Source organism: Rhinolophus hipposideros, assembly GCF_964194185.1.
Source record: "Rhinolophus hipposideros genome assembly, chromosome: 5".
In the NCBI taxonomy this organism is placed as follows: domain Eukaryota; kingdom Metazoa; phylum Chordata; class Mammalia; order Chiroptera; family Rhinolophidae; genus Rhinolophus; species Rhinolophus hipposideros.
The window spans coordinates 18,617,003-18,643,206 of NC_138051.1; the positions used below are offsets into that span (position 1 = coordinate 18,617,003).

Below are 26,204 nucleotides of genomic sequence, written 5' to 3' on the forward strand. Positions count from 1 at the left end.
GTATGTGTGTGGGTCTATTTCTAGGATTTCTATTTTGTTCTATTAATCTATTCTTTCACCAATACCATACTGTCTTGACTACTGTAGGTTTGTGGTCCTATGTCTTGAAGTCAAGTAGTATCAATCCTGTAACTTTGTTATTTTTCAGTACGATGTTGGCTACTTTGGGTCCTTTGCCTCTCCATGTAAACTTTAGAATCATGTTATCAATATCCACAATAACTTGTTGGAATTTCAATTAAGATTGTGCAGAATCTATAGATTAAGTTGCTAAGAACTGACACTTGACAATATTGACTCTTCCTACCCATAAACATGGACTATTTATTTAGATCTTTGATTTCTTTCATCAGTTTTATAGTTTTCTTCATATAGATCTGGTCCACATTTTGTTAGACTTATATCTAAGTATTTTATTTTTCTTTGGTGCTAATGTAAGTGGTATTGTTGTGTTTTTAAAATTCTAATTGTTCATTGCTGGTACACAGAAAAGTGATCGACTTTAGTATATTAACCTGTATCCTGCAACCTTCCTATAAATACTTATTAGGTCAGGAGTTTTTTCCCTCCATGTATTATTTACATTATTGAAGTCATGGGCTTTGTAAACAATCTTTTGTTTTTTTTCTGAATTATGTCATAAGCATTTTTAAATGTCATTTTTAATTCTTTTAAAACATTTTAATGGCAGCAAAATATTGAGCTGTAATTTGCTAACACATTAGTTAACTCATCCATCTTTAACTTCATGCATATTCCTTATTAAAAATAGAGACTATAAAGGAAAAAATGAAATGTGCTCATAATTCCATCTTAAATACCAAAATCATTTCCACCAGAAATAACCACTGCTTACATTCTATTGTTTCCTTCTGTTTCCTTTCTGCCAGTGGTCTGCCTTTCTTAGGAAATAATTTTTTAATATCTGGTGAAAGCTCTGGGTCTCTCCCAGGAAATTAAGACATGCACAGTTTGCATAGTTTCAGAGTTCTCTATGGCCCATCCCAGAATTACCCCATGAGGCTGGGACATGTATTCACCAGCTTCAGTGGCATTTACACTTCCCGGTTGTTAGACCTGCACAGACCAAACAGACTTTAACTTCAGAGAAGGCCTAAAGCTTCAGAGAAGCCCGAGACAGGGAAGCAGATAAATGCATGGAGCCCTGGAGGTGGGATACTGCTGGCAGGAGTCAGAACTGTCCAGGCAGAGGGAATAAAATGGGTACCAGAAGTGTCTGCTGCAGGGATCATCACACTGTATGTTTTGTATCCTGTTTCTTCTGTAGTATTACACTGTGAATGTTTTCTGTATCATTAAATATTCATCAAAACAGGTATTTTAATGTGTACAATATTTCACAATATTGGATGCAATGTAATTTATTACTGTACATAAAAATTACTGACATCGTTCTGCATCTCTAACTATATCCCTAGAAAAAATCCTGGGAATTCATGTGCAGGTCAGATTGGAAGCAGGTGTGAGTGGGTCCAGCAGGAGGAGACATGGCTGCCAAAGTGTTTGAGTCCATTGGCAAGTTTGGCCTGGCCTTAGCCGTTGCAGGAGGCGTGGTGAACTCTGCCTTGTATAATGTGGACCCTGGGCACAGAGCTGTCATCTTTGACCGGTTCCGTGGAGTGCAGGACATCGTGGTAGGGGAAGGGACTCACTTTCTCATCCCTTGGGTACAGAAACCAATTATCTTTGCCACTCTAGACCACAGAATGTGCCAGTAATCACTGGTAGCAAAGATTTACAGAAAGTCAACATCACCCTGCGCATACTTTTCTGGCCGGTCACTAGCCAGCTTCCCGGCATCTTCACCAGCATTGGAGAGGACTGTGACGAGCGAGTGCTGCCCTCTATCACTACAGAGATCCTCAAGTCGGTGGTGGCTCGCTTTGGTGCTGGAGAACTCATCACCCAGAGAGAGCTGGTTTCCAGACAGGTGAGCGACGACCTTACAGAGCGAGCCGCAACCTTTGGGCTCATCCTGGATGACGTGTCCTTGACTCATCTGACCTTTGGGAAGGAGTTCACAGAAGCAGTAGAAGCCAAAGAGGTGGCCCAGCAGGAAGCGGAGAGGGCTAGATTTGTGGTGGAAAAGGCCGAGCAGCAGAGGAAGGCGGCCATCATCTCTCCCCAGGGCGATTCCAAGGCCGCTGAGCTGATCGCCAACTCGCTTGCCACTGCAGGCAACGGCCTCATTGAGCTGCGCAAGCTGGAAGCCGCAGAGGACATTGCATACCAGCTCTCACGGTCTCGGAATATCACCTACCTGCCTGCCGGCCGGGCAGTCGGTGCTCCTCCAGCTGCCCCAGTGAGGCCTGCCCGGCTTGCACCTCCTTGGGCCATCTGGGCCACAGCCCGAGGATCCTTAACACCGCCTTCCTTCCGCCCCCTCCCCAGAATCACTGTGAAATTTCATGATTGGCTTAAAGTGAAGGAAATAAAAGTAAAATCACTTCGGATCTCTAATTACTCTAAAAAAAACCAAAAAGAAAAAATTCTTACAAATTACTTTGTGTTGTTGTTGAGGCATATTCCCAAGTTACCCTTCAGAAAGTGACTATTTATCCTCCCAACACCAGAATGAGTAGATAGCTTTTAATATACATCATTCCTTCATACCGTTATTACTTGCCATGTACCAAGTGCATTATACTTTTAATCGTTTTTTTGTGACCTGTGTTGCTAGTACATTTTTCTATTGTTCTGTTCTCCTAGTTCACTTCATTTCTTATTAGCTGGATTTTATGGAATGTAAAACAAATGGAGGTTAACAGCCATCCTGGGATCATTCCTGACTGCAGTGGAAATGTCTGTCACTAATTCTCCATTATGACGTTTGCTGTTAAGACTTATTTTGGAAATACAGTAGCCAGTTGGAACATAATTTAATCATAGTATTTCTGACTCTAAGGGAGATCCTTAAGGTCCTTCATGGAGTAATTTGGTTGTGGCACAAATCCGAATCTTGGATTTGGGGGCTAGTGAGGGAACCGAATACTTGGCTTGTTGTTCACTTATAACCTAAATGGTGCAAAGCTGTTTCATGAAAATAGGAACCAAGAGAAGGAAAGCCAGATGTCTACCCAAATAGCTTCATATTCATACATGTCTGGACACATCCCCCCGAATGTCACTATTCAAACGTATTCTGATATTTCTTACTAGGAGTTTATCAGAATGCCCTTTGGGTAAAGACATTTCAAGTTTTAAGATATTTTTCTTAGCATTTGTATAAAATTCCTGCATTAATTCTTCTTATCCATCTTATCCAGAAAAGATCAATTTAAGTATATTTTAAAAAAAAAGTTCATATACTTAAATTGATCTTTTCTATTTCTTCCAGTTTTAAGCATGAAATAAACAATTTTACTTAAAACTGTTTTATAATAAATTACATCTAGATTTTGCATTATTAATTTTAAAAACCTTATTTCTCTAACAAAGAGAATTCTTGTTTTCTATCGCTAGAAGGTATTTTCTTATAGAAAGACCAAGTCATTTGCTATGCTCTCATCCACAATTTCAGAAGGGTGCAGTCAGTCAGGGCTCTAAGGGTACAGAAGTTCAGAATCTGTTCATGGAAGTAGCCCTACTACATATACCGCACGTAAACTGATGGCAGCCTCTTTAGAGCCTAGTGGATTTGGATGGGTAATCCCAGAGCAGCAGCCCGAAATTGGAAGAACCCTGCTTCCCATTTAGGATACTTTCCAATTCATGACTCAGCTCTGAAGAGGATGTGGCTGGTGAAGTTTCCTGCTTCAAGTGGTCACAAGTTCACATGGCCTCCCCTTTGTGGGCCTGGTGGCTACATCCACAGGGGCAACTGACTCCAGGGGTTGCTGTTTAGACCAACAGCCACACTCACCTGCATGAGGAAACACAGCAGCACCAATCCACCCAGTGCACACAGGAATGCGACGTGTGGGCCTTGGACATTTCAGTAGTTTGGGATCATCTTAACAATTAGTGGTTCAGGTCGCCAGGGAATCACTCTGGGAATTTTAAAAACTGTATTTAAAAGCAGATTATTCCAAACTGTATTTAAAAACAGATTATTCTAAATATAGTTTGCTCTTTTTTCCTTAACATTGTTTATGGTGGTCTCTCTTCTATACCGTATTTCCTTGAAAATAAGACCTAACCGGACAATCAGCTCTAATGAATCTTTTGGAGCAAAAATTAATGTAAGACCCCGTCTTATAGTAAAATAAAACCCAGTATTATATTATATAAGACTGGGTATTATAGTAAAATAAGACTGGGTCTTATATTAATTGTTGCTCCAAAAGATGCATTAGATCTGACTGTCCGGCTAGGTCTTATTTTCGGGGAAACACGGTAGACCAATTCCTTAGTCTACTTTAATTTTTTTTTTTAAGTAATTCACCTTGAGGCAGCATAGAAAATACACATATTCCTCAACTTTTCTAGCCCCACTCTTTCCCAAAAGTACCTATGATTTCTGCTCTGAATGTTGGTTCTTACCGAGCAGAGAGTAAATGCGCATCTCCAAACTACGGAAGCTCGGTAATGCTAACGTTCTTATTACAGTTAAAGCCGCCAAGGAACCTGGGGTCCAGATTCAGGAGTGTCTCCTTTGAATGAATGAGGAATTGTAAAATACAGGCTTTGCCTCATCTGCCAACTTACAGTCAAAGCAAGTTTTGAAACCAGAGTTTCAGTGTGCTATTAATTATGCCATAGCTATAGTTTAAATTTCTAGTAATTAAGTTCCTAAGCCACAGAAACTTGCATATCTGTCAGCAAAATGAATAAATCTACAATGTGGAAATGGTGAACATTTGACAGTCTGCATGTAGTAAAGTCTTCATATTTAAAATTGGAGGTAAAAAAGACAGCATGCAGTTATTTTCCAAAAGCACTGTTTTTATTTATAGAGTCCTAACCACCTCAGTGGCAGGAGTGGGAGAGGTTTCGTTTCTGATTCAATCCAGGGGCCTCCAGAATGTTGGTCTGTTGTTACCTAACACACAGGCAGTGGCGTCATGGATTTGGTAAACTAGCTACAAAGTTTAGTCTCTCTCTGCCAGAGCAACAAGGTGCGTATCAATCTCTGCTTCTGTAAGAATCCTAGAAGGCAAAGGGAAAAAAAACCCATTATTTACTTTTCGAAAACTTTTTGTTATGCAAAATTCCAAACACATACAAAAGTAAAATAGATAGAATGAACTCCCATGTACCTAACACCCAACTTCAACAATTATCAATTTATAACTAATCTCTGGAAAAAAATCTATGACTCACCACTCATCCCTTTAGATTATTTTGAAGGAATTCCCAGACATCATATTAACTTCGTCTATACAAAAAAAAGTTTACTTCACGTCAAATCTAGAATTAGGTCTTTTGAAAACAAAACCCTTTTAGTTGTAGCTATGATAGAAAACATTCAAATATAAAGCAAAATTACACGTAAGGTATTCTACTTTAGCTCATGTCAAAATGACTTTATCCTAGTATAGACTGAAGTTTGTATCAGCTGAGAGATGAGCAAGTACCCCACGTTGACCATATGCTATTTTCCAAAGAAATCAACTGCTTGGAAACCTTTAACGGGACCTATTACTGCTGGACTTCTAAAAAGGGAAATTTGTCAAAGTGACATGTTTTAGTACAAAGTAGTTTATATAGTTGTTGATGCTTATGTTATATAGTCTAGTTATTACTTAAACACACTATCGCAGAATTTATAAATGATACAAGGGATTTTTGATGAAGGATCTTGGTTTCTCAACTATTTAACTAACCGATGGAAATAAAAATTTTAAACGTTATAGGAGGGTCTCAGAAAAGACAAAAAGATCTAACTGCAAGTCCTTTAGAGAGATTTGTAAATTGCTAATGCTGGAATTTTACTGCTTAAAAAAAAAGACAACCTTTTCCTACATGAAAAAGAGCATAAACTTGTTTTTTTAAATTCTATGAATTTTTCTTAAATCCTTCATGTTTATATCACTTACCTGCAGGCAATAAAAAGAACAAATTAGAAGAAAAAAGCGTACTAACAAAAAACTCTTCAAGGCCTGGTAAAGCTTTGTTTACCACCTTTTTCCCCACCTCTAACCATGACATGTGTCCTATAATTGTGATCCAAGTACATACACATGATAGTTAACATGTCTTCCAGCAGTTCCTTGCACCTGTGCATTTCAGTGAAGTATTTTCCACTATTCACTAAGCATTTGGGTTCATGGTGAGTAATGATCTCACAGGGCTGCTGGGAGAATTAAGTGATCTGATATATGTTAGGCACCCAGTATAGATTTGACTCATGGAAGCTGTATGTAAGGTTGATTTGTGCAAGTTAATCACTGAATGAGTAAGAATAGATAGACATTCAGCATCTGCAATTCAATTAGCTATATTCAAAATTTGGGGCTTCCAAAGATTTCCAGATAGGGTCTGATGTATATCAGTATTTCATATTGCTCTTCAAAGCTCCACTTAAATAACCACTAAATAATCAAAGCTCTACCTGAAAAACTTGAACACTACTATTTTGACAGTTAAATTTCTATTGGCCTTAAGCTAAAAGAAAAACACTTATGCTTACTTTACTCCTTACATAAAGGTTATTTTATGTCATCCCTGATACAAGATATAAAATCCCCCTGAAATGAGAAGAAAAACAGTTATGTCTGTCTTACAGAAATACCCATTAAGTTTAAAACAAACCTCTCAGGTGCTGAAGATGAAAATGTTTTTTCCCCAAGTTACAGGACATGTGGACCCCCACACCTCCACCTATTTCTAGGCTGGAATTTATCACTTGGCAAAGTACTTCTTTAAGTACCTGGATGATAATATAACTCACCTGAATTTAGGATTTTCAACTGTAACTACTCCAACTTCTATTTCTGAAGGTTTGAAATCAATTGATAGAACAGTAGACAGGCATGTAATCGCAGTCTGAAAAAAGCATCAACGTTGAAATATAGTATTTTTCAGAGATTGCAAGACTTTCTTATTCCAACCTTATTCAAATCAAAGGTTAGCCACAGCCATTCGTTTCTGCTCCATGTTTTAGTGATGTAGTCCTATAGCTACACCTTACTAACAGATTGCTTAACTCGAATGTCACCTGCCAATGACAAGAAACTTTATACCAGCCCAGCCATAAATCAAAGGGGTCCATCAAACGAAATGGAAGATTTACACAAAACTGTATTTGCTTGATGAGCACTACGTGTCAGGCACTATACTTAGCACTTGGGGGGAGGTGAGAAGGATAAAGATGAATGATATAGTTTCCTTTAAAGGAATTTACAGTAATAATTTTTTTTACAGTAATAATTTAAGAATGTTTTAAGAGGTTCTGTATCTGATGTGATTGTTATTATGAATCAAAAAAACTTTAAGAAACATTTAAATAGGGCATAGTAGCTACCAGATGAGAACTGGCTTTTTATCTCCTGTTAGTATAAATAATACTAACAAAACAAGAAAGTATTAGATGGTAATTTTTCCTTTGTCATTTGTCAGAATCATGTTGTCTTTAGAATAGGTGTCTTCCAGACCCTCATTGCAAAAAATCTACATAAAATTTTTAACTTCTTGGCAGTAAATAAGAGGCTTCTTTAGTCTAATGTTACTAAACATCTGTATAGAATTTTAGCTTGTCCTATAAATTTAAAAGCTCCCATCATTATGAATAATCCCCTCAAGAACCCTGGATAAGGCTAGCTCTATTTTTGCATCCCAGACATAATTTCTCTGCCAAGTCATCCTGTGAGCATTTCTTTTACTAGGAAGATGCTTGCTTCCCTTGAGAATTTGGTGTGTGACTATTTTTGTTTAAGGACCATAAGAGCAACATTACTGACTCAACTTTTTTGCTTTGGCTACCAAAAAGCTTAAGCCTAATTTGAGTAAGAACCATGCCGATTTTTGGGCCTGGTCTTGGTTCCTATTCTTAGTTATATTTTCCCATTTTTATACATGTCTTGTTGAAAGCAATTTCAAATACATTATGAAATGAGGTAGGGAATTAACTGAATAAAAGTAGTCCTTCTTGTTCCTATGTCAGCTGAATGACAGCATTTTATTGCTAAGCCGACAAACTTGGATCTCATGATATAACCCAGGAATAGACTTTATAGATTATGTAAATGATCTTCACTATTCTATGTAGCATTAAAAAACTCAGCTTTTTTTGGCTAACTTACTTCCACTGTCTGTTCAAATGTCCAATCAAATTTCTTCTTCACTTTTTTTTCAAAAAAGCTGGTTGACTCAGTTTGTTTAACTCCTGCTGCAGTGGCTTTAAACCCACAATAGTAACCTGCAGGATCACATTTGTACACCTGAGGGCCTTGTTCTTCATCTATACCAATTAAAATCATACCTAAAAAAGAAAGAAAGACCCTCATTAAGTATCTTGTACCTTTATACAATAAAATTTCTCGTGTTGTCACATAGCTGTTGTTAATCATTAACAACAGCTAGCAAATCTAGCCATCTATTTTAGAATATGTGTTTTGCTTTAAAACTGATAAACAAAATACTGGTTATCACCACAGATAAATTAGGTAACAGATATTTCCATTTCTTAAAAGGTTTTATCACAGATGATTTTTAGAAAATTCAAATGATCACAAATGTAATTTACAATTTTTTGAATCTTGCTATTACTCAAAGCGTGTTTCATTGAACCCTAGTCCCTCAAGATGTTACTTGGTCAAGTAAGTGTGGAAAATATACTTTTCCTACAATTGTTTTAGACAAAATAATATACAATAGCATATTAAATGTTCTAAAATGTTCTGCTGTAGGTTGACTTACTTGAGCTAAGTAGTTCTTAAATATACTTGACCAAAGAATAGTTTTGTTTTGTTTTTTAAATTTAAGAACTACATATTAAAGCTCTAGGGAACTAAAAGTGTACGGAACACACCTTGAGGATGCTGTTGCAAAGTGAAATAACCTGGGGCTACTTGCTCCTCCCCACTGCCCATCTTTGTTACTGTTGGTACACATTCCCCTAGTCGTCAGTACAAACCAAACTGTGAATTCTGTACACATAAATTTATTATTACATATCTAATCATGTTTTTAGAATGATATAACAAATATAATAGCTATCACCACCAAACTTCTTTCTACTCAGCAGAGCAGGTAACAAAATATTTAAAGAATGACTTAACTCCTGTTTTCTTATATTCTTGATTTGAACCTTTTTTTTTATAGGATTCTCTTTGAAGATTTGGTCTATGAATGAGGAATTTTCAACCTTATTTTATTGACAAACACTGACAGTGATCAGGTATCTGCTTCATTCAAATGTTATGTCACCCTATAATTTTCTTTACAGTTTATACTTGATATATACAAAGTCCAAGGGCAACACAAAAGAGATATCCAATTATTCCTCGGGTGAAACAAGAAACACTTGTCTACTCCAGGGTCTTGCAAGATGAGCAGGGTAAGGTGATAAGGACATAAGGGGCAATCATGGTAAAAGGAACTAGACATGAGAGGTCAGGGTACACCCAGGGATGACAAATGATCTCTGTATTACAGGGGCTTCAGATGGGAGAGAAAAGCAGTACTAGAAAGAGGCTGCATAGGAATAAGCTATAACGGACCTTGCACGTCATATTAAGGAGTTTGAAATTTACACTACAGCCAATGAGGATCAGTTTTTTCAAGGGAGCAACAAGCAAAATTTGATTTTAGAAATGCAGCAATATGGAAGACAGACTAGGAAAGAGTGAGAGGGGAGAGGAGAAACAGGTAAATTTAGTGGCAAAGGCAAGAGATGATAAAAAAGTGACTCAGACCGAGGTGGAGAAGAAATATATTCTGAGGTAAAAGCTTGATGACTAATCAGATGACAAGGGTGGGGGGGTAGAAAAGTGAAGTAGAAGATGAAAGTAGGAAAACAGCAATGATTTCAAGTTTGAAGTACGAGGTGTGATCAAACCGTACATAAATGAAGAAAAATTATTTCAGTAAAAGACACATTGCCATTAATCCCCTTCAAAATACTCCCCCTCGCTTCGAACATACTTATTTCATCATTCTTGCCATTTTCTGAAGAAGTTCTGGAAGTCCTCTTTTTGTCTTTGTTTGCACTATTGTGCCTGCCTCGATGTCCTGAATCATTCTGACTTTGGGGGAAGAACAGAAGTCGCGCGGTGCCAGATCCAGTGAATAAAGTGGATGAGGACACACCGTAATGTTTTTATTTGTCAGAAATTGCCATATACCAGAAGCAATGTGTGACATGGAGAGTTGTCATGATGGAGGATGATTTACAGAACACTTTAAAACACACTTTCTCTCCACCGTAGCTCACACCCGACTGCACCGAACAAGCTAAAACTTGTCACACTGTTACTAAGGTTTGATGCGTTGCGTCCCGTATTGAAGATCCCTGCCTTTCCATTGGATGGTACTCGGCAGGAGCATTCACCGTATTTCTTGATCACAATAGGAAAGGCTCTGTGTCACACATCACTTCTGGTACAGCAATTTCTGTCAAATAAAAACATTTCGGTGTGTTCTCATCCACCTTATTCACCATATCTGCACCATGTGACATCTGGCTCTTGTCCAAAGTCAAAATGACCATGAAAGGTAAACGTTTTGAATTGATTCAGGACATCCAGGCAGCCACAACAGCTCAATTAAAGACACTCATGAAAGAGGGTTTCCAGAACTGCTTCAGAAAGTGGCAAGAATCATGGGATAAATGTGTTCGAAGTGAGGGGGAGTATTTTGAGGGGCATTAATGGCAATCTGTCTTTTACTGTAACACATTTTTTTATTTAAACATTCACTGTATTTTTTGATCATACCTCGTATCTGTGGGACATGTAGGAAGAGACAGGGCTAAAGCTAATGTGGGAGTGTTTGACATACACGTTGTAAATGAAACCATGCAAGTGGGTTAGATCATCCAGATAGAACAAAGAGAGAAAGAAGGACCAAGGAGGGAAACCCAGTGAGCAACATTAAAGAACCAGCAGAAGAGGGTAAGCCAAGGAAAATGAGGAGGAGAAGAAAGCATCACTGAAGAAATCAAGTGAGAATTTTTAAGTGAAAGGTCAAAAAATAGGATCATATGCTAAAGAGAAATCATTATGTTGATTGCTTTAATTCTCATAAATGAATGACACAATGTTAGACAAAAAATGTGCTGAATTTTACAGGATAATTTATTACCTTAAGTCTAAAATTGGTAAACCATATTTCTCTCCCAATGAAATTTTACTTGTTTTTTAAAAAAATAAACATATGCTAAAAATATGAATCACAGGCACGGTATGTCTGGTTCGTTAGGATGGTCAAAAGAAACAGCTATATTGTTAAAATGCCTAATTTAGGCATTTCCATCGAACTAGTAACTGGAATTACTGCAGAACCCTCATTACAACAGCCTAACATAACAGCGACTTGTATCCCAAAATAGAAATATTTTAATAAAAAGTCTAATAGCATCTAAAACTTAAATACCTTAAATACTGTTTTGAAACCTATCTCTCATTGCTAATTTAGTCCAAAGATCTCCACACCTTATATAATTTCCAAACCACATGTTCAGAGCCCAGCTGATACTGAAATAACTTTCTTTTACGAACGTTCTCTAAAAAAGTTCTAATTCATCAATTATTTGGGAGATTTCTTAGCATACTTACAACAACCAAGAGGCCTCATTTCAGCATTCTGTGTGTAGACCTGAGAAATATCAGCAATTCTTTTACATAACATGTCCACAGGAATCTCATAGCCATACTTGTATTTCCAATTAGCTGCCTCATAGCGTGCCCTCTGTACCTGGGATCTGCTGTCAGCTAACAACATACAAAACAAAGGTTTAGTTCTTTAGAAGGAAAGAATAAACCCCCAAGTCAGACAATTTTCCATATATACCTCCCCATTATGACTTAAGGAAAGCAGTAGTAGTCACTATGGCTTTTTCTCCCACCAATGAATAGTGAATGACTCAGCAACAAGTACATGACAAAAGGGAAAAAATTTTAAGATGGAGTTCTATACACAGTACTGCTGAGCCCTTCATCAGCTGTAAAAATAGTTTCTGCAAGTGCATAATATCTCCCTAAAGAATACGATTTAAGGAGAATAATGTTTTTCTTGATCTTTTTTTGTAAGCTTGAATTTTCCCTTCATTTCAGAAAATTAAAACACAAAGTAATTTTTTTTTATAATTCTCACCTACTTCTAACTAGTGTCATTATTACCAGGTTTGAGATATACTGACTTCAGTTAAACCATTAACTACATCTGAAATAAACCATCTATGAGAGGGACCTCAGCATAGTTTCTCTTAACAGGAGCATAGATATCTAATTCTATTATACTTATGATTTCAAAAGAGCTCACAGTACTCTTGAAGATAGTGATACTAGCCTTGAAGAATGGAAATCTACTCACATCAACTGAAAAATCAGGCACTAAAGGGAGCCTTTAAAAATTAATACAAAACTATGGCCGGTCTGGTGGCTCAGGTGGTTGGAGCGCTGTGCTCCTAACGCCACCGTCACTGGTTCGATTCCCACATGGGCTAATGAGCTGTGCTCTCTACAGCTAAGACTGTGAACAACAGCTCTCCCTGGAGCTGGGCTGCTGTAAGCAGCGGGAGGTTGGCGTGAGCTGCCGTGAGCTGCTGAGTGCTGCCGCAGCTACCGTGTGCTGCCATGAGTGGCCAATGACCGGTGGCCAGCGTGAGTGGCTGGCAGCCATTGTGAGCCGGCGAGAGCTGCCGCAAGCTGCTAGGAGCAGCCTACCGATGACTGGTGACCGACTGCCTCAGCCAGTCAGCCAGAGGGAGTGCAAGGCTCATAATACCAGCATGGGCCAGGGAGCTAGCTGTGTCTTACACAACTAGACCGAGAAACAAGAGCTTGAAGGGGGGTGGGGCGGCGGAAGAAAGGGGAAAAAAAAAAGAATTCAGAAGCAGAAATAAACCCACATTAAAAAAAAAAAAACTCAAAAATAATTTGAAGAAAATAACAAATGTATTATATGTGACATCGAATCAATTACCTGTCATTCCTGTCATCACACAGCCAATGTTTTCAGTTATCTTGAATAAGTGAGTCACTGTGCTGGAATCCAATAATTTGTCCTAATGAACAAAATGAAAAATCAAGATAATTAGAAGAAGAAAAAAAAAAATCGCAGGTCTCTGTATAGTGCTAAAAAATACTATGTAGGGCAGCCAGATGCCTCAGTTGGTTAGAGCGTGAGCTCTCAACAACGTTGTCAGTTCAATTCGCACCCCCTGCAACTAAAGATTGAAAACGCAACTGGACTTGGAGCTGAGCTGCGCCCTCCACAACTAGATTGAAGGACAACGACTTGGAGCTGATGGGCCCTGGAGAAACACACTACACTGTTCCCCAATATAATTTTTAAAAAATTATGGAATTATAACAATACACTACATAATAAATGTCTTCTGTTCATTTTAAAGTTATAACCAATTTAAAAAATTGTTTAAAATTATTTTCCCGTTTTCACTTTTTAGATGATTATGCTTTCTCTGGGCAAGAACTAGAGCTCACCAAACCATGTTTCAAGGTCCTGAAGACAAACGACCTAGAAATTCCACTGTGATTATAATCATATCACAAAGTTTAATATGTTAATTGTTTACTCAGTTAAACTATCCATAGCTGCTCAATAAATACTTCTTAAATTACAGATAGAAAAGCAGAGTCAAAGTAAGAATAACGTTAACATATATAGGTAGGTAATATACATTTGCACAAACTTGTGAAAAATTCTGGCATTATATTATGTAATAACTGGCTGTCTGGGCAGTATTACTTACAGGTACTTTCTTCTGTGTGACAATTACTGCACAGTCTTTCCCTCTGACAGCTACTGATGTAAGGCCACCCTGGTTAATAGCCTTAAAAGCATATTCTGGAAAACAGAATAGTTTTTTTTAAAGGTAGAATAAAATCATTGTAGATTTATGTAATGGGATAATAAGCAGTCATTAAAAAGAATGAGATAGAGCTATAAAAGCTAACATGGAATGACGTCCAAGACATGCAAAGGCAAAATAATGACGATAATAAGTCATAGTTAAACCAATTCCATTTCTTTCCAATTTAATTTTACCGAAATCATTTTCATCAGACTCAAGTACCAAATTTCAAATAAAGATTTAATTAATCAAATCAAATCTTTATCAATTATGTTTTATCATTTTAAAAGATGGTTTTGTGTGGCCATTATTTCTACCAAGTCAGGTTTTTCTGGGTCAGATTAGGTTGCTCTAAATTTTCTCAATACCTATTATTTCTGTTAACTTTTGTTCATTAACTAATATGACCATATGTAGTTCTAATTGCTGTTAGATTATTTTTCATTGTTTCTTTCCCCTACCAAGTTGAATTTTTCTGGATTACATTTTTTGCATTTTTCATGTTACCTACAACACAGGATTCTTTAGTATGTCTATCACAAATTTCAGCTTGTGTACTTCTAGCTGCTGTCAAACCATTCCCAGGTTAAAACAACTGGATCAAAATGAGCATAATAACAAACTACTTTGGCACCATTTAAGTTCAGTTAATAATTGCCTTTGGAGAGTAAAAGTGCAGATGAGACATATTCCTTTTCTATATTCTGTAGTATTTAAATTGAATATAAACATGTTTTGTAATTATGAAAACAGCAACAGAGGGCTGGCCCGGTGGCTCAGGTGGTTGGAGCGCCATGCTTCTAACACAGAGGTCGCCAGTTCAATTCTCACATGGGCCAGTGAATTCTATATCCAACAAAAATAGCCATCAAGAATGAAGGTAAAATGAAGACATTTTCAGACCCTCAATAAGAAATGCTAAAGGAAGTTCTTTGAGCTGAACGAAAAATGATACCAAATGAAAACTCTGATTTTTAAAAATGAGGAACATCAAAAAATGGTAAATATAGGGGCCGGCCCGGTGGCTCAGGCGGTTGGAGCTCCAAGCTCCTAACTCCGAAAGCTGCCGGTTCGATTCCCACATGGGACAGAGGGCTCTCAACCACAAGGTTGCCAGTTCAACTCCTTGAGTCCCGCAAGGGATGGTGGGCTGCGACCCCTACAACTAGCAATGGCAATTGAACCTGGAGCTGAGCTGCGCCCTCCACAGCTAACACTGAAACACAACAACTTGACTTGGAAAAAAAGTCCTGGAAGTACACACTGTTTGCCAATAAAGTCCTGTTCCTCTTCCCCCCAAAAATAAAATAAAATAAAGGTAAATATAAGATGCTTTAAATCTAATTCTTTAAAACTACCTAACAAAAATGACATTTGTGGAGTTTATAAAATACATAGATGTATTATTTATAGAAAGTAAACGGACTTACAAGATTTTAAGGTTTGTATATTTTATGGGAAGTGATAAATATTAACTCTAAGACCGGGAGAAGTTAAGCATGCGTATTACAGTCCTTAGAGCAGAAGCTAAAAAAAAAAAAAAAGTAAAATAGCCAAGAAGCGAGATTAAAATGTAATTCTAAAAAATATTCAAGTAATCCAAAAGAAGGCAAGAGAGGAGGTACAGAGGAACAAACAGGCAAACAAAACAGAGACAAACAAATAATAAAACGGTCAACTTAAATCTAACCATGTCAATAACTGCATTAAATGTTAATGGACAAAATACTCCATAGAAAGCAGAAATCATCAGAATGGATAAATAAGCAAGATTCAAATATATGCTGCCTACTAAAAACATATTTTAAAAAGTGGATGAAAAAAAGTATACCATATAAGCAGTAAGCACCAGAAAGCTGGAGGGGCTATATTAATATCAGACAGAGTAGACTTGAAGACAAAGAAAATATTCAGAGATAAAGGAGAATATTTCAAAATGGTTGAAGAATCAACTCATAAGACATATCAGAAGTGTATTTATGTACTTATAAGACTACTTCAAAATGAATGAAAGGAAAATTGACAAAATTTAAGAGAGAAATGGCCAATCCCACCCATTTAAAGATTTTTAACACTGCCACTCAGGAACTGCTAGAGACACACACAAAGTAGATAGACACACCCATGAACACACTGTCAAACATTTGACCTAGATGGTATCTGTGAATACTACTGGGAACAACTAAAGAATATACACGTACGTGGTGATATAATGGTAAAATATAAATGCACATGGCACATTTACCAAGACAGATCATATGTTAGGCCATAAGACAAGTCTTGATAAATTCTAAAGTACCGAAATCCTTAAGTATTTGAAAATTTAAAAACACATTTCTAAATAATCCATGGGTCAAAGAAATATTCACAAGGCAAATTTAAAAGTACTGTGAATTGAATGGTAATAAAAGGATAACAATATTTGTAGGATGCAGATAAAACAGTGTTCAGAAGGGATTTTCCTATGGCGGACAGGCCCTAAGGTGGCGTCCCCTCCACAATCCCTGCCTCCTGGTGTTCACACCTTTGTGTAATCCCCTCCACTTGAGTGGGAGCAGGACCCGTAAAATTGTTTCTAACAAAACTAAATATGGCAAAAGTGATGGGCTGTCTCACTCACTACCTCGGTTTTCGAACGTAATCAGTTCTGGAAGACCCTTTGAGTTCTGAAACATTCGAAAACCAAGGCACGGTTTCCCCATAGAAGGTAATGCAAAATGGATTAATCCGTTCCAGACCTTTAAAATCAACCCCTAAAACTGCAAATTTAGCATGAACTTTACTACCTAATGATACCACAGATCCGTAAAATTTACGGCATTTGTAAACTGAAATGTTCGTCAACAGAGACGTTCGAAAACTGAGGTACCACTGTATATGAGACTGTCTTGCTAGCAGACTCACTCCAGAGATTGTTCTTACTGGCTTGGTAAGTACTAGCTATATGGCCAGGAACCACGGTGGCCCCTGTGGACAGCCAGGAATCAGCTGGGGCCCTCAGTCCTATACTGCAAGGAAATGAATTCTGCCCAAAATCTCAGTGAGCCTGGAAGCCAATTGTTCTCCATGTGAGCCTGGAGATGAGAACACAGCTTGGATGACATCATGATTGCAGCCTTGTGACAGATCCTACTAAGCAGAGGACTTAGCTAAGCCCGGTCCGACTACTCCTGATCTAAAGAAACTGTGGAACAGTAAGTGTGTGTTATTTAAGCTAAGTTTGTAGTAATTTTTGTGCAGCAAGAAAATGAATACAATTAATTGTTTATATTGTTTATTAATTAATTATCTTAATTGTTTATATTAGAGAAGGTCTAAAAAATAAAAACTTAAGTTTCTATTCTAAGAAGCTAGAAAAGGGCAAAGTAAACCCAGATTAGAGTAACAATGATCACAAGTAAATGAAATAGACAAAAAGAGAACATTGGCAAAATCAAAAATTAATTCTTTAAACAAAAACAACCAACAAAATGATATACCCTTTGGTATGCTAAAAATTGGCACCCAAATGATATCCATGTCCTAATCCCTAGAACCTGTGAATCTGACCATATATGGCCAAAAGAGGGATCTTTGGAGATGTGATTAAGTTCAACATCTTGATATGGGGAGGTTATCCTGGAGGGCCCTAAATGCAATCATAAGTGTAAGACAGAAGCAAAGGGAGACTTGACACACACAGAGGAAAAGGTGCTGTGAAGAGGGAGTGTAGTGAGACTCGACGATGCTTGTCTAGAAGACTGGCGTGACGCATCCACTAAGCCAATGAATGCTGGCAGCTCTGCGAGTGGAAGAGGCCAGGAATGCCCGCTCCCCTGGAGCCTCCAGAGAGCGTGGCCCTGCCTGACACCTTGATTTTGGTCCAGTGATACTGATGTTGGACCTCTGGCCTCCAGAACTGTGAGAGAACAAATTTCTGTTGTTGTAAGCCACCAAGTTTGCAGTAATTTGTTCCAATAGCCACAGGAAACTAATACAAACCCCTTGCTTAAACCCCTAGCTTAATCAAGGAAATATGAGAATACAAATCGCCAGTATCGGGAATAAAAGAGGGTTATACAGTACTATCGATTTTACAGAGGTAAGGAACAATTATGTCTCTGTAGATTATTCTACATCTGGGTCACTGTCCCTAATCTTGCCTAATGTCAATATCACATTATTTTCAATTGCTTACAGTTATTAATTGCTCAGAACACAATTTTGGCCTGAAGCATTCCATCTATGGCCAAGTTTGCAATACTTACCAGCTCTCCTCTCACATTATCCTTTATGTTTATAGACCTTGATCTTTCCCATACCCATGTCTTTGCTTTTTATGCCCTTCCTGGATTGCCCTCTCATTTATCTCCACCTAGCCAAAGCCCGCCCTTCCCCCTCAAGCCTCTTCCATGTCTCATGGACACTTTCTCTGCTTCCCAGATGGGATTCTTCGACCCTTTCTCTGAATTCCTATAGCATTTCCTATTTTGCCACTTATTTTAGCATTTTCAAGTATGTATTTCCACCCTCCAACATCCAGATTGGAGAATCAAAGAGAGTAGGAACCAAGGAAATGTAAAATTACGTTTGCAACCAGAAGATGCTAAATCAAAGGTTGGCCATAGACCGAATCCAGGTTACTCAAGTTGGCTTAGAATGCACGGTTTTCTAGAAAGATTTTAATTAAAAGATAAAATAAAGTCAGGATTTAGTTTTTCTTAGGGAAAAAAAAATTCTGTTTACAACTGACCCTCATTTCTACATAGCAAAATCATGGAGGGCTGGCACATCTTTTGCAGTTTTCCCAAGTTCCCACCACTTGTTGTCATCTCACCTAGCCTGTTTCACTCATCTGCATTACTTATCTGGTCTGTTTAAATAATGCATACTATAAAAGCCACAAAAAACACAGCTACCCCCACTGCATCATAAACTTTTGTCCTACAAAATAAAAAACGTTTTACACATAAAAAACGTTTCTCAATAGAGAATGCACTTGTGAATTGGCCAGGATTCATTAAAGGAGTCCTCTGTCTGTCTTCCTCTCTACACAGACTAGTGCTGTCCAACAGAACTTTCTGTGATGAGGGCAATGTTCTATCTTTGCACTGTCCGATACATGTGGCTACTGAGCACCCGAAATGTCGCTAGTGCAACTGAGGAGCTGAATTTTAATTTAAAGTTCTTAGTTAAGAGCATCATTCTTACTATTCATCTCCGACTTCTCTGGACTTCCCTTCTCAATCTTTTATTGCTTCCAATCTTCAGCGAGTGTCTTAAATTGTATTTCCCAGGATTCTATCATTTCTCCCTATCCCTGGATGATTTAATCGTATATTACCACTACTAATTCTGTCATCTTTAGCTCATACTTGCAAATGCCTATTTCGCTCACAGGCATATACGAAAATAAACTCTTCTCTATAAAACTGCTACTTTTCTTACAGTCCTTATCTCAGATAATGGTATTACCACTCGTTTTTCAAGCTACAAACCTGGGTATCATCCTTGATTCTTCACCTCTTCTCTTTCAAATATCCACTCTTATATCTAGCATTTGCTTTAAAGTACTCTAGTAGAGAGGGGGAAAGTGTCTAGGAAAGGGGATAAAGAGAAAACAAGATCCACAACATGTTGATAATTGAGTTGGGAGATTGGTCCATGAGGCTCACTGTACTATTTTACCTACTATTGTTTGTTTGCAATTTTCCATAATAGGATATAAAAAAATAAAGTCAAGATTGTTCCTCTTCTCCACCTGTTCTCTCTCAATACCTCCCTGGGGTTTATACAGATTAGTGGATAAGACTCTCTCAGTCTTTCTGCTATCAGTCCCTTTCTACTCTAATTTTAATTCTACACTCAACTCTCCTGCCATCTTACTCAATAATCTTGTCATTAAAGACTTCTGCCAGCTTTGTCCAAAACCCACGGGACAAACCATAGCATGGTACCTGAATCTCTTGAAAATTTTGCTACAATCTCTTCCAGTTGTCACTTTCTATGCTTCAGTCACATGACAGTCCTATGTACTGGTCCCCTCCAATTTCCTTATCTAATCTCCATCTAGGTCAATTCATCTATTCTGAGGAACCTTTTGTGGCTTCCCCTGGCAGTGTGACTTTCCACAGTACCCTTCTTTGTACTGTTATTTTTAGTACTCACCTGCTGCTGCACTGTAGTTTTCAACGAAATTTTGTATAAATGAATCCCCATTATGACACTACCACTACAAAACATATATTTTGTAATAATTTCCAGAAAAATGGAAACTGCTAGAATAAAGGATCTTGAGACAACTTAATAAGTAAAGAGTATCTTCTAAAGAAATATCGGTAGGGTAAAAATATCACAGTTTATAGCAGAGGTGAGCATGAAGGCCAATTAAGAAAAAATAGAATGGTTTATATGGGCAGCATTTAAAAGGCATGTTTATTTTTTAAAGTCAGAATTCAAATGTTGGAAATAATAATTAAACACTGTATTTCCATCACTAAAGATTGTTTTTTTGGATAAAATTTCAGAAATTTACAAAATAGCAAACACTATTACATTAATCTCAGTAATCTGTTCTTGAATGTCCAGGATTATGCAGGAAAATGATAACTGACAACTCATATCCCATTTTTTAAATGGAAGAAATTATAATGGATTATGCTCAACTCCAAGTCCCCAATTTCTTAAATTGTAACACAAATACATAGCAAAATATATACCTACATGTAAAGATTTGGTTGAACCACATGAAACAGCCATTTTTACAGGTAAAAAAACAGTCAACATTAGCAGTTTCACATAGTTCAACCTAACAAATCTTTAGATTAGAATGAAAATCGCTTCCTTGCTCACAAACAAAACGGTTAATAAATTGTTGTTTTGTATATAGAGACCTCTTTTCCACAGTAATTTCTTCTTCAACTTTGCTTCCCTCCCTACAAATTTCCCCAACACTTCTCCAACTTTTCTGGGACTCATCTGCATAATCCTAGGGAAAACACAGGATAAATACAAAAGGTACTGAGACAAAGCGTGCAGGACAAGCTCAGTGGGATGCTAGCAACATCCCCTTTAGGGACAACTCATCCCCTTTGCAAAGCATCTGCAGGTGATACTGAGGTTTGCCAATTATAGGAACATTAACTCAAGGTTTTTCCGATCCATAATTTTAAAATGCTGTACTGAGTTTTAGGAGATAAATATACATTTTTTTGCATATCAACATAGGCTGGAAAAACAAAAATGAATTGAGAGAGCTATATATTGTATGAAGTTTGGTTATTATTTTTATTTTAAGGGGAGAGCGCAAAGGCAGTCCCCCACTACCACAAATTATGCAGTCGAGTTTCCCACATTTGGGGAAATCGTAGGGGTCAGCACATGCGGAGTGCAATGGATAAGCCTTGCCCTGGGAAAACCACCTTCGTGATCATGGTATCTCCCCTGCCAGGTAAGTGTGAAGTTTGGTTATTAAAAAAACAAGAGATATTCTACTGGTGCAAGGCAGATATTCTGCAGGATATGTCTAGATTCAACTCCAACGCTGTGGTAGTAGAAACTTTTTAAGATTTTTTTTTTGAAGTTGTTCATTCTGTCTTTCCCTAACTTGCACGTAATTTAAACGGGAAGTGTGTCACATTTCATAGTACCTCCAAATGTTACACTCTTTAAAACGGTGATCTTTGGGTTGGGTCATTAGAAATCTTGGCACTGGTGGGAGGGGGAAAATGAGATATGGAAACATAGCAATGTTTGATCTCATTACTTTTGTGTGTAGTTATAATATGTATTTATATATACACATACATATGTATGCATGTCTAACACAGACGTACTTAATTGCAAATCAGATTCAAGGAGGACGTGAGAAATTTGGGTTGCGAAATACTACTTTAAAACAAGAATATTTTTCTAACAGCAAAAGGTGCAAGTAGTACTTCTCAGTCCATTTATTTGTGAAACGCCTGATTCCATTTTTTATCAGCCACTTGTTTCTTACTGACAGCACCCTTCAGAGAAACATTTATTAAGTACTACTATGTGACAGACAAGTGTTCTAAGTACTTTACATCTATTAACTCATTGAATCCTTAGAGCCCTATAGGTAGGTGTAATTGTTATCTCTATCTTACATATGAAGAAAAGTCTCATAGTGTGGAGCAAGCACTCCAACCAGGAATCCTCGCTTCAACGCACAATGCCACTTCTGTTATAGATTAGAAAACTGTCCTCTTCAGCCTGTCTCCTGGTCTTTCCTGTTCCTTGTCAGTATGCTCCCTGTTAGCAGCAAATAAGCAGTGCTCAAGTCCCCCTGGCAGACAAAGTCAAGTGAATGCTCCTCTCCTCTGTCTTCTGTCAGATCCATCTAGCAAAAGATCAGCAAACAGAAGAGGAAGGTAGAAAGCAGCTGGCTTATTTGCCCCACCTGGGCGTTAGTTTCCCCACTGACAACTTGGGGGATTCCTAATATTAGATTTCAAAGCTAGGTGCTCTGTATACAGCTCTACAGTTTTGCTACACACACCCCACAAATGACGATAAAATTTCTCCCTACTCTTTGGGAGCAAACACGGTCCACAGTTTGCTTATAATTATGGTTAGCACTGAACTTTATACTTCCATTTTTTGATGTATCGACTTTAGACTACAGTCATCATTTTTTTGAGGGCTAACTATGTTAGATGAGGAGCATACTCACTTTTTCATTAATCTTTCCTTCCCTTGTCACCTCCCCATTTTTGTTGTTATTTTTCTACTGTCAAGGTTAACAGTTCACACTGTATTTTTATATGCTTTGTCTTAGGCAGATTCTAAAGTCTATAAACTAATAAACAGCATTTTTGATATTAAAATGTACATATATTTCATGAGAAACAAGTGTGGAGGGACTATCAAAAGGGAAATAGTCCAGGTTTACAGAACTACTAATCTAATAGACCAAAAAAATGAGCCACAGCATCAAACAGGTATCTAGTAACATTTACTGAGTACTTAACACTGTGTGTGCTAGCACTCTACATACATCACCTTATTTAATCCTCAAAACAAGCACAGAAGGAAGGAATTATTAGCCGCTTTACAACAGAAACTAAGGCTAAAGTTGTATCACTTGGTCGGCTAGTATGGAGCAGAGCAGGAATTCAGGTTATGGCTCCAGGGCCTAAACTCTTCACCACTATACTGCTTGCTCATACTATTCTTTCACTTTCCCTTTCATACAATGCCTATTGTCCTGAATAGCAAATGAAGTATTTCACTCAACAAGGCAGAGCTTCAAATCGTTCTGTCTAGATATTAAACTTGCTATGAATTACACGTTCTATTCCAAATCTTTTAACCCACCGTGTTTCCCTGAAAATAAGACCTAACCGGAACGTAAGCCCTAGCATGATTTTTCAGGAGGACATTCCCTGAACATAAGCCCTAATGAGTCTTTTGGAGCAAAAATTAATATTAGACCCGGTCTTCTTTTCAGGGAAACACAGTATTAAAATGACACTATATTCTAGTCGTCTTTTCTACTCCCCCAATCTGGGAAGTATTAAAGACCATGCTTTACGGCTGGACTTCACAATACAGTATAGACAAAAGCGAACTGTAGTCTAAGTGACTTTTCCTGTTTACATATTAAAAACCACAAACAAAACATTCAAAGCAGACCAATATAGAGAAAAAATTTTTTAAACTCTGAGACTTTAAAAAATGAAAATTCCTTGAGGATAAGTTACCTCTCTGTTCTATCGTTGATCATGTTTTTTAATTGGGGATGAGCTAAAAGGGTGACTGAATTACCCAATGTGATGTGTTTCTTGCTCTATCATACAGAGTACGTAGCCCTATAATAGACTGGTTTCATTCCAAGTAATTTTTAACTGCATTTCTACAATTTACAGGTGAAGAGAATCTCATTTATAGGCCAACTTTCTCCTGATGATTTCCAAGCACAGATGATTACGTTACTGTCCTCGCCAAGGCACTGAGGGGCTAAACTCACTCAACGAAACCATCACGGGCCAGAGGTGAATTAGGTTCTCCGGATACTAAACACTCTGTGGCGAGCGATTAAGGGTCCACATTACAAGTATAACCGAAACCCTGACGTTATTTTGATCCAACAAAATATAGTTATATTGTTTAAATATACTAAATAACAGGTAACTAGCTTAGACTTTATTTCCACTAAAGCCACAATTAGGAACCAGCTTTTAAACTATTCAAACCCATATAGGTTAAAGGGGATGTTACTTTCAAGGGCAGCTCTAGAATTGTCATTCATTCTATCTCCCAGTTTTCCAAATACGTCCTGAACTCTGTAGATACTTGTAATTTGGCATTTTTCTTTTTATTCGTTTAAGTTATCTGCCACTGCCTTCAAGCTGTGAGCTTCTGTACAGGAGGGTGTGACATCTCTGCACCCCTAGGACCAGCAGCATCTGGCACGTAGAAGGAGGCTCTGAACGCCTGTGTGGAATTAACCACAGGACAAGTAAATCCATGCTGCAAAGGAAAAACGGAGAGGGGACGTTTTAATTGGAGGTTAAGGAACCAATTACCCTTTAGAAAAGTAGAGACGACGAGTTCACCAGGCCAAAATGGAACACGAGGCTTCAGGAAGCCGGTCGGCACTCGTCCTACCATCCTCAACTTTTTATTGTGTTCAGGCGGTGCGGCCTCGCCTTCAGCCTTCGGGTCCACGGTTCCCGCCTCCAGACCGGGGTGAGAACACCACGGGACTCAACCCGGACGCGGCCCTTCTCCCGTCCCAACTCCGGCCATGCTTCAGCCCCGGACTAAACTCCAGGCCGTATCATGACAGAGCAATTCGAGTGGACCAAAGGCGGACTCGATTCACTCACCTACTTGGTAGAGCCGCCCCTCGGGTGAAAAAATGGTAATGTGGCGGTCAAAACCAGCGCTGGAACCACGGGACATGTTGACGCACCCACTACTTCAAACACGATCTCTGGGCCCCGCAGCTCCCGCACCAGTACAAACCCCCCGGAAGTTGCAGCGACTGCTTCCGGTGCACAGGCCGGCTTCCTCCGCTCTGGCGCGCCGCACTCACGACCCACGTAGAGCTCCGAGGCCCCGCCCCTGGTGGGGGATGGGCAGAGCGGACGCTGGGTCTTCGGTGTGCGCTTGCGTCAGCCTCACGTCTGAGCGGTTTCAAGATACCAGGGGCAACGCGGCTTGTGGCGGTTTAGCGCTGTCATCCGGAGACTGAATTGACTCGAGCAAAAACGCAACAACTTTCTGGAGGCCCAGAGTAGTGATTTGCCTATCAGGATGACCTAAATGGATCGTGTATTTCACAAGTCTCTCGTTCCTTCTGTATATCCAGCCTGCATCTAGATTGCAAGGCGTCCTTCCTGACCTCTTTACCCACCCACTCTCCTTGCCACTGGCAGGAGAAAAAGATTGCAGCCGCTATGGCTGCAGCCGTTACTTTTAGGTACCGAAGGGAGCGGGTTCTGGTAGCCACAGGAAAGAGCAAACTTTTCTCCTGGCCAGCAGCACCGACAGTTTTGTTTTAAAAGTGGAACGGAGGTTGAGATACAGGTGTAGTGGAGGAATTAGGAGGTTACGTAGCTCTCATTGCTAAAGAAAGAACAGAGGGATGGACCTCGTAGCAGGCTGGTGTTGGGCGGATTCGTGAGAGTAATTCCAAGCAGGCGAGGTAGCTCCGGGTGGCTTTTCAAACCGTTAAACTGCCTGTTTTGACTTTACCGCATGGCACACTCCTGTTTAATGAACGTAACATGCAAAACGTGATGTTAGGCTGGTATGCCTCCCACCCGCAATAGTTTGTGCACCAGGAAGGCCAGATACACCAAGGTTTCTGGCACTTGAATGCCTGCTCTAAGTAATACTTAAGTAGGGATTCTTATCACTTTAATGCATTTTCTCCTAAACTCACTTCCTATTTAAAAGAAAAATATTTGTAAGAACCTCTTAAGGAGTTTCTTAAGGAAGCTCCAGTTTCTTAAGAGAGTGTTTTTAAGACAAACTTCTATTAACCTGAACAAATTTCAAAACTGAAACGTGATTGAGAAATACTAGTGCAAACAGCATCTCTGGCACACACGGTACTTTCCAGCTCTGGCTAAGGCCTAAGTGTACTGATAAAAGTTGTCCCTTGCTCTGGTTGTCCCTTTGCTCGACACTCAGGACCTACTCCTGATCTTTTGAATACCTTTTTTCTCAGACTCTGAGCTTTGTGTACTCTAATTCCTACAGTGTGCGTGAATACTCATAGATAAAGAATTTCCTATAAGGCTGCTGGGAG

General features: G+C 38.5%; 1 protein-coding gene and 1 pseudogene across 3 annotated transcripts; one reads left to right on the top strand and one right to left on the bottom strand.

The window, feature by feature from the left end:
- The first annotated feature begins 1,508 nt into the window (after positions 1 to 1,508).
- LOC308498265 (prohibitin 1-like) lies at positions 1,509 to 2,327 on the top strand (annotated as a pseudogene). Its single transcript has one exon. The product of its transcript is annotated as a prohibitin 1-like (transcript).
- PSMA6 (proteasome 20S subunit alpha 6) lies at positions 2,193 to 25,314 on the bottom strand. Of its 2 annotated transcripts, none has more exons than XM_081049926.1 (7): positions 24,775 to 25,314; positions 13,838 to 13,932; positions 13,048 to 13,129; positions 11,679 to 11,834; positions 8,205 to 8,383; positions 6,854 to 6,948; positions 2,193 to 5,109 (listed from the first exon to the last, which is right to left on the bottom strand). In XM_081049926.1, the coding sequence occupies exons 1-7, from the start codon at positions 24,848 to 24,850 to the stop codon at positions 5,052 to 5,054; spliced, it is 741 nt and encodes a 246-aa protein (XP_080906052.1). In that variant the 5' UTR covers positions 24,851 to 25,314; the 3' UTR covers positions 2,193 to 5,051. The 2 variants fall into 2 exon arrangements, with proteins under 2 accessions (XP_080906052.1, XP_080906051.1); XM_081049925.1 differs by having other exon boundaries at positions 24,472 to 24,921.
- Between the last annotated feature and the right edge of the window lie 890 nt (positions 25,315 to 26,204).

Coding starts and splice junctions, on each gene's coding strand:
- PSMA6 (XM_081049925.1), bottom strand. CDS start 24,556: ATGGTAGGACGAGTGCCGACCGGCTTCCTGAAGCCTCGTGTTCCATTT. Junction 13,933..24,471: donor CGTCTCTACTTTTCTAAAGG/GTAATTGGTTCC, acceptor TCTGTTTTCCAG/AATATGCTTTTAAGGCTATT. Junction 6,949..8,204: donor CATTTGAACAGACAGTGGAA/GTAAGTTAGCCA, acceptor TGCTTTTTTCAG/ACTGCGATTACATGCCTGTC.